Below are 9,329 nucleotides of genomic sequence, written 5' to 3'. Positions count from 1 at the left end.
CTAGATATTTTAACAAGTCTTTTCTGTAATCTTTTTCAGTGACCGTAACCCTAGGTCTTAGCAAAGGGAAATAACATGAAGTATTATGGCACTGCTATAGACATTTCTGTTAAAGAACCTCGTCGCATGAATGCTGGGTGTTTATTTGCTGTGGCTGGTAGAGATATTACCTTGTGAGGGAGACAATTTCAAGGGAAGACTTGGGCTCAAATGCTGATCTGTTGCTTACATGAAGATTTGGTTTTTTAACCCATCTGGAGTTCGTGTGTTTAGGAGAAGCCATTGTGTTTCGGTGCCATAAAAACATTGTCCTTTTGACCATGATGTCTTTTGCTGCTTGACATCTCCAACCTCAAAGCTTCATGTTTCTGTGATTTGTGGATTTATAGAGGTACTTCTCCCCAACTCTGAGGAGTTTGTAAAAACTCATTTATCTTTAGCATGTAAAGCATTATAATTTATTTATAGTAATAATTTAATAGTTTGCCCATATTTTATTATGGTTTACTGTGTACCATTTGTCATTAACTTACTTGATAAAAGGAACTTTGTGATGAAAATTCATCTGTTTCCCATTACTGTGTCTGCTGGCCCAGGAAAAGATATCACCACGTTTGTGTCTCCTACCTCTTATTGAGTACTGAGTCAACAAAAGATACTGATTCTGGCTCCTAATGGTGCTTCTCCTTAGCTGTATGTCTTAGAGAGCTTTACTGAAAAATACATTTAGTTCTCTGAAGGCGTGAAAAAGGAGAGGATTTTAGCAGGCACTGAAGGTTATGTTTTATTGTTTATGTTGTATTACGCTGTATACGTTATGTTAAACTAACGGGCATCAGATTGTAGATGTTGGAGCTTTAACCAGTTTACTTGGAACGAGGTTTTGCTGATTCTTTTCTTTTAGGTTCTCTCTCTTTCTCCATGTGTCTCTACATATGTATGCATGCACACAGGGCAATTAAAATTTGACTAGAGATCCCACTTTTCTTAGTTACTATTTGCAGCTTTATTATCTAATTTTGGTGTGCGCTGAAATGTCATTCATGTCCGAGGCAAAAAAAGAAAATTCCCCTGCAAATCCCCAAGTAAAACCAATGACTGCTTGTTCTCCTTATCACTAGACTCAGCTACTTCCTGAGCGTGGCAGAAATCTGCTCTGCAGAAATCCCCAGGACAAAAGTGAAGCCAAGAGCCAACTCCACTATATGATTAACCCTGCCCCTGAGCTAAGAGTAAGTATCTGTCTAAAAGAGCAGGATGTTTGTAATGAAATAAAAATCCACTATGTTTTCTGAGAGCTAAAGCATCTCCTCTACCTCCGCTTTTTCTCTGATGTGACACAGTTTCATCGGGACTATGTGAAGGGGGTGTAATAGAGACGATAGTGGCATAAATTGGTTGAGACATGAGATCGAGCCCGAAGGCCAGGCACCCTGAACCTCTGTTCCTGGGTGTGCCGTGCTTCGCCCAAGTTCTCCCTGCATCCCTTCAATACTTTGCCCCGGATCTCGTCCCAGCCCCCGCCTATGGGAATGCCAAATCCATTATCTGATTTTGGCAGCATGTGTTTTCCCACCAGCCATCAGAGATGACTTGTGCAAATTGAATTGCTGCTCCTTTTGAAGGATAACGTCACCGAGTGAGCTGATACCGCTGCAAGCAGAGACCTTCCGTACTTCACCCTGTTAAAAGCACGCTCGTAACGGACAAAACAACAGTTATGCAATAATCCGATTACTGAAAGACTGCTGAAAAGGGAAGTAAATACTTCCTTTGCATGTCTTTTAAGGCAGGGTATAGGATGTGTTCTCCGTGCGGCAGGATGGAAACTAGTGGTTTTTCTTTTTCATGACTCATTGCCTTGTCTAATGAACACAAAAGTCAAAAGGGAGTCTTTTGGGATCTTGACTGGGATCGTTTAGAGTCTTTGCATGTAGCAAAGGACACCCAAAGACAAAGGACACAGTGAGGGGGATTCATGTGTACTCTGGTGACCAAGACCATCATGAGGGTTGGGGGAGAGCTGGGCTGCAGTCCCTTACTGTTTTGAGTTGTCCCAGTTCCAGAGGAATGCTCCAGCCTCTGGGCTGATAAAGTTACCCTCTCTAAGAAAATTAAGAATCTGTGTTGTTTTAGACAAATTTAAACCTCTCACTTGAGAAGTTGTGCACACAAGACCCCAAAAGCCCAGGAGACAAAGCTTTCACTGGAATGAGGGTTCAGCCTGTGCAAGCCGAAGTCTGTCAACTCCTGTCTCCTGTGCGTCCTCTCTACCAGCCTACTCTTGTTCCCCAGGGAAAAAATCCCACTCTGTCTTCTGAAGCCACCTCCTTTTCTCCACAAAGGGCTTGGAATTCACCTGCCGTTCCACTTGACCTGCCGAGAGCAGAAGGGGCAAATACAGGGGCTGGGAAATAATTCCTTCCGCTGCTCAGAAAGTGGGCACAATGTTGTGCAAACACTTGTGGAAGTTTAGCGTGAGGCAGAGCGTAGGGAGCAGATATGTAAAAAGCAGAGAGTCTCCTAAACATCTGGTTTTTGACTTGCTATATGAGGAAGCGATAGCAAAGAAAGGAGAAAAGCTTAGGTCAGTTTGTGATTTTTTTCGGACTTCAGTGTCTAAATATAGATGGTTACGTACCCTTAGTCAGATCACAGTAAGTGCTGGACTTTCCTGAATCCCTCTGGAATCATAAAATAACAGTACAGCTTTTTAGTTGATTTGCCTTTTAATTTATGTATTTATAAATATAATAGTATAAGTATGTATTTATGTGACTGCATATTTATTTCTGATATATGTTTCAGCTCTGCTTGAAAACAGTCAATACTGTATTGTAGCTTTCAGTTAAAAAATTGTGGTGGGTTAAATGAAATGTTTAATTTGATCCAATTCAATATGAAAAGTCATTGACAGTATTAATGGAAGGTATCTAGTAATACTAGAAAATGACGCATTAATATTCATTATAATATTAACATAAAATATTATCAAATATTAACAAATATTCGTATTAAAATAAGTTCGATCTACCTGGTATTAACAGAGGAGATGATACTAAGTGCAACTAGAGAATTGTTAGGGACCAGCAGCTGAGGTTTTACCTGCTCTGTGAGGGCTGTGTTTACTGCTTGAGTTGCATTTCCCTTTTGTGAGTTTGGCAGGAAGCATTTTCTGGCTGTGGAAGTAAGATATGGAAGTGGCAGGAGGAAACACATGGTAAGTCTTAAGAAGTTTGTGCTGGGAACTTTTGATTAAAGTAGAAGTGGTCAGTAGACATAATATACATCATGCATTCATCTCTGACTCTTAAAATGTCGCTTGGTGTTATCTTACTGTCTGCTTAAACTACAGCCAATGCAGCTTGGCAGATGTTAGCCTGAACACTTCCTGGCAGTGCAATCGCAGCAGGGTACGCATAGAGATGGAGAGTTTCTCTGTAGCACTCAAGTGAACGTAGGCAGATAGCCTGCCTGTAAAAGAAGTGCAAAAATGGGAACATCTGAATCTTGAATAAAAATATACCTTTTAGTACTAGAAATGAGACCTGTTTTGCATAAAAGCTGTTATATATAAACTTGCTTATATAGCCAGCTTAACAATTCAATTGGAATCCAGACTTGCTCTGTTTGGGGGTGCCAGTGGAGGTCATTCCCTATCAAGAACGAGACTGTCCTGAGAGTTTCCTACATGTCTGTTTGCAGTCCGATGTTCTGTCTAGCCTGCGGCTATCCCCCAAACCCCTCTCTCCCATCCTGGGGCTCAGAAGATCAAACTCCACAGGGCAGTCGTGGTATTTTCCCCTGTGGTCCTCCATTGCTCTGACCACATATCTCTGGTCTGGTGATTGCTGCTAGAATCTGCACTTTAGCGCTTTCTATCCTCAGAAACTAGGTTTATATTGCCAGGCATACCTGATGTGTAGCAAATCATTAAGAGAAAACATCTTTAACACCGTTTTTGACTGTAGAAAGAAATTAACAGTAAATGCAATGGGACTTAACGCATTAAACTGATGTTTAGTCTTATAAGCAGTCTCCTGGACCCTTGAGCAGTAACATTTGACATAATAAATATGTAAGCTGCAAAATCCTTTTGCAAAGCCAAAAATGTGGTCTATTATAGTATCGGGTAGAACTAATGTGAGAGAAAAAAATTGCAAAATATTTCATGTTATATTAAAATAAATAATGTGGTTTTTTCTTCAGAAATATGACTTCTAACCTTCTTTTTGTACATATGTATATATGTGTCTCTGCCTGCATCTTCCTATCTGTAAGTCGAAACTACAGCACAATAAATGTCATGTCAGAAATAACACGGGTAATTTAGTATCTCTAATTTTAGCTGCTTCCTTCTGAAAGCCATTAACTCATACTCATGAGGCTACCCCGAGGCTGGCAGTGACTTAGAGCTGTTGATGAGACATAGCGAAGCACCTCACAGGTGGTAGTTCAGGTGTCAGGCCGTGCTTACTTGCTTGCAGCTGTGCTGCAGGTACACCCAGTCAAATACTGTTTAGCTGAAGTCACTTGTAAACACTCTATTTCGTTCAGTCAGTCACATTTTAATCAGCATTTCCCATTCCAGTGAGTGGCATGTCTCATAGACCGTTTTAAAGATACGCTGCCAAAAAAATTATTTTCTGGGTACTCATAGAAAATTAAGTAATCTTTGGTCTTTGTAGAACACATTGCTACAGCTGTCAGGAGCGGCTGGTGGAGGATCTCTGCCACGTTCTCAAAGATGGTTCTTTCATGGGGAAATGGGTGTGAGTTCACTTCTTTCATGGCCACCCAGAGGTATCTCACTTTTGAAAGAAAGAGATCTGGTTTGCTTCATCGCTTCTTGTATGGAGCATTTGTTCATCTTTGTTGCATTACCTTCAACCTTTCCTAACACCACTCTGTCTTCTTGGAAGATGGGAGCCAGGGGCTGCACAGTGCTCTGCATGTGGGTGAATCTTGCAATTACACAGTGGCATAACAAATTTTAGTAGTTGGTTCTTATTCTTGCCCTAGTAACTCCTGACAGCATGTTTGGATGGGTTGGGTTTCTGGGGTTTTTTTTGTTTGGTTCTGAAGTTTTTTTCAATGCTGAGCCCTGATCTGATATTCCTATCGTACAACTAGCATAATCCCAGGATCTCTCTCTTATGTGCTAATGGTCAGCCTAGAATGCCTCATTTTTACATGAGCTTTGTAAATATCACCTATGTCAATCACTTTGGCTACTTCCTGCAGTGAATTTCACCTGGTAGTTTATTGCCTAATCAATGAGTCTCCTAAGGTCCTTTTGCAGTTCTTTATAGTTGAGCCTAGTCTTTACTACTCTTCATTTAGTAACATCAGAATACTTCAGCTCATAGCAAATGATCTTCCCAGACCACTTGTGGATACGCTACGCCAAATAGGACCCCACACAAGCTGGTGTAGGAATCCAGGGGTGATGTCCCTTTATCAAAAAAAGCTGACCTTTTTATTCTGTCCTTCATTTCTGTGTACCCACCTGTTATGTAACAATTTCCAAGACTTCTTTCTTAGCCTCATTATTTCTAATGTTTGGTGAGGGTTGTGAAAGGACTTCAGAAAGACAGTTTGACTATACCTGTGGGACCTTCCACATCCATAGGCTTGTTGTCACCTTCAAAGAACTGTAACAAGTGCGTGAAAGAAGACTTCCTTCAAAGCTACACAGACTCTTCCTTATTATTCATGTGCATGTTTATTCATGTGTTTACTAATTGTGTCCTTTCTACTTTAAGTAAGGCCATTTAAGGGTAACTAATTTCCTGGTTTTTATTCTTGTCCTTACTGTACTAAAACACATTCATTAAGCTTGAACTCCTTGATCCATCACAGACAGAGTTTTAGAGATAGACACAGCAAAGGAAATAAGTAGAATCAGCAACCGTCTCAGGGAAAAAATAAATAAATCAAATGTAGTAATGTAGCAGAAGGGGGGTCTCCTCCTTGACATTCTCATCAGCAAGTGTTTCCTCTCATTTCATATCCTTGAAAAACTCCAAGGCATACTTTTCCTTGACTTTTCTTTGATTGGTGACTCGATATTGTCTCTGGCCCTGTAATTAGATGAAGTATAAAGTGAATTCAGCAATGTATTAATGAAACAATTATCATTAATACAAGCTACAGGGAGAGCAGTAGGTGCTCACAAGTTGTTAATGACCTATTTTTACTGTACCAACCAACTGACATACGTGCAAAGACAAAAAAATCCTGTGTTTACACAAGTTTGGCTCCAATAGAAAAGACTTCCATATGCCTATGTCCAAATTGTGCGAAGCACGGACATGATTGTCCCCATTTACAGCAGTGAAAGCTAATAAGCTTAGCAATGCCAGCTGTACATCTGAATTACACCCAGAAAGAGGAAGTGAGTCTTTTAGAGCTTGATTTTTGGAAGTGTCGAACACACACCCAGATTGTGCCGTCTCTCCGTGGATGTTCAGGTGCATCATACCTTTCGGATGGCTTAACACACAGGAAAGGTAGCAAAGCTAGGAAACGATTTTAATCCTCAGGCATTCAGAAATAGAGATTTAGAGAGAACTGTTGGGAAGAATTACTAATGCCTGAAGAGGGTGAGCATTTTCATGCCAAGAGATTAAAATATGCCTTCTAAAAACAGCTTTCAACTGAAGCTGTTCTAGTAAAGAAAACAACTTACCTGGCCAAAATAACCTTTACAGTGAGCTGGACCCAGGGAGCAGTGGGTTCCAAACACACCTGTCTGCCACCTTTCAGCATAGCTCTGCCAAGAAAGAAACAAAGACGTTAAGGCTGGGTGAGAAACAAAGAAGTTAAGGCTAGGCGGATCCCTCTCACTCTCCTAATGTTTTGAAATTTATCTTAGCTATTTGTCAATTAAGTGACTGGAGGACATGGTACAAACTTTTGTTTATTAAACCTGTTTGGTATTTTCCAGCTAGCATTTCTGAGAGAACTAGGGAAAAATTACTTTCCTATACTTTTTCTATGCTTGGGCATTTAAGTTTGGGGTTTTTTTTAATGAATTATGTCGATATTGGTGCTTATGATGCAATCTTTTTAATGAGCCTGATGAATTTTTTATTTGGTTTCTGTTCTCTATCTGGTCATAGTTTAGCAGATCTTTCAGGAACTTAATTATCTTGGAAACTTTTTTTTTTTTTAATCAGACCTGGCTGAAATTACCAATTACTAGTGAGGTGGAACTGGATGACACGCAATGCTGCACAGAGGGTATGATCGTACAAGTATTATTTGCTTATGAAACTACAGTGAAAGCATAAAAACCTGAAAGTACCTTCTGTTTACATGAACGCATTGACCCAATTCATGTGAATAGTTCCTGATGTGACTTTAAATGAAGCTTACCATATTTTTTACTTTGTACTCGCATGGATTTTACAATTTAAGTTCCACACTGCTCGCACAGGAAAATGCTCAGTAAGCAATTCTGACATAGGGAGTAACTTGCGGCATTTCAAACTTTGCCACATGCAGACCAAGTTAGTGGAAATTGTTTAAATTCATGTCAATGGGATCAAGATTGTATCTTCGATTGATTCCTCATTGCCTAGATCATTAATCGTGCCCTGAATGTGTTATGGGGATCTAATTCTCTCCTCTGATGTTGGTCATAATTAAAATATTAGCATAGAGAGGCTTTTAAAATACTGTCTGGAAGTGGCTTGTAACATTGGCAGGAAATAAGCTCATTCCTTTGGATAGAAGGCCTAATACCTTATACTTAGTGTCTATGAGGCTTTGCAAGGGATATATAATTCCACCCAAAGTAAGTAAGTAACTAGGCTGTGAAATGCCAAGCCACTTCCTCCTATTGAAAGCAGGATGCTATTTTGCAAAAGTGCTCACACAATTTCCACATTTTTGCAGCGAGGTCCTCTTTAGCGTAATCTCACATTCTGAATAGCCTTGGGAGGGATGAACTTGGAATGAGTGCTTAGGCACAGGCATTGGAAGCCTTTTTCCTCTGTCTTCGCAGTGCCTTACCTGTAGAACAAAAATAAGTTATGTCCAGGTAAATGAATGATCTCATTATTTGCTCCTATGAAGCAAAGAGTATTCCCTTCTGTCAGCCTTATTCTTGTTACTCAGGCGCTCTGATTTGCTGAAGACCGTGAGATAAAATTAACTGCATCTGCTCGACAGCAGCAGTTACATTTTCAGGGCTGCTGGTATGCAGATGCATTTAAAGTTAAACCTGTATCTCTAAGTGAAAATACTTAGATGTTTTCATAGTGCATTTGTGCCTGGCCAGATTCTACACGTAAATTGCGTCACTTGAACAAAGTAGGTTGACATCATTAACTATGTCCACATATTGTTTAGTAGTTTCTGCCATGATCATCTGCTCGCGTTCCTTATTCTCTTCTGCAAATTGCATAATTTTTGCTTTGAGAAAGCACTATCATCAACCTGCCTACCAAGAATAAAAATACAAATAGGAGAAAGTTGTCATTTGGAAAAGAGATGTATGGAGACGTTTAGAAAAAAGGTCCTGTCTCAATTCAAAAATTTCTTAAAATCTAGGGTTAGGCAAGTATTATGGCGTAGGAATAAACTAATTTCCTGACAGAAGCGTATTTCACCCCCAGAAACGGCCACAGTATCCTAACAGATGCAAATACAAATGATAGTTTTTATTTCTGAATGACAATTTATTGAAGATGCACATCTCTTGGAAAAAGTCAACATTAACATAGCATACGCCCACTTGCGTTTGCGTATGTATATTTATTCATTGGTTATGTGAGTTTTAAGAAATCATTGTCTTACCTTCTGACCCTGCTATTAAGACCAGATGGAGAACCAAAGCAACAGCGACAGATTTGCCATCCATTGCTGTGCGGCAGTTTTCTTCTTGACAGACGTCCTGCTCTGGTTCTGTTTCACATCAGGTTTTATACCGGAAGGGCGCACTCCCAGCAGCCTAAGTGCTGAGCACGTGCGCTCCAGCACAACGTGGGGGTTCGGTACACACAGGTTCCTAATACGTGAGAGTGTTGCGTGAGAAATCCAAATCCCTGCACAGTCCGTTCAGTGGCACTTCAGAATTCCCTAATGTACTTCTGCTGCTGTATATTTTTAATTCTTTCTTTACATTGTGATTATTATCCGTCACTTTCTGTTTGCACTTCTTCATGGGATATTAGTTTAAGCAACAATGCTGAGCTTGCACTTGGAAATCAATACAGCATTACCAGGCATCCCCCCAGCCCAAAATAAAGAGACCTTTTTTCCCCCTGTGAATGTAGAATTTCTGTTCAGCTCTTTGTATTGAGTTTAAATACCTTGTGCAA

General features: G+C 40.1%; 1 protein-coding gene across 1 annotated transcript; it reads right to left on the bottom strand.

Moving 5' to 3' along the window:
• Positions 1-6,007: 6,007 nt before the first annotated feature.
• Positions 6,008-8,869, bottom strand: LOC103917711 (interleukin-8-like). The gene is given in 4 exon segments (XM_009324898.1): positions 6,008-6,083; positions 6,692-6,775; positions 7,882-8,014; positions 8,806-8,869. Coding segments are annotated over 4 exon segments (357 nt in total).
• Positions 8,870-9,329: the final 460 nt, after the last annotated feature.

This window comes from Pygoscelis adeliae, unplaced genomic scaffold (genome assembly GCF_000699105.1).
Source record: "Pygoscelis adeliae isolate BGI_AS28 unplaced genomic scaffold, ASM69910v1 Scaffold316, whole genome shotgun sequence".
NCBI classification, from domain to species: domain Eukaryota; kingdom Metazoa; phylum Chordata; class Aves; order Sphenisciformes; family Spheniscidae; genus Pygoscelis; species Pygoscelis adeliae.
Note: the sequence above shows the minus strand (reverse complement) of the source record. Positions and strands in the feature narration are given on the sequence as shown.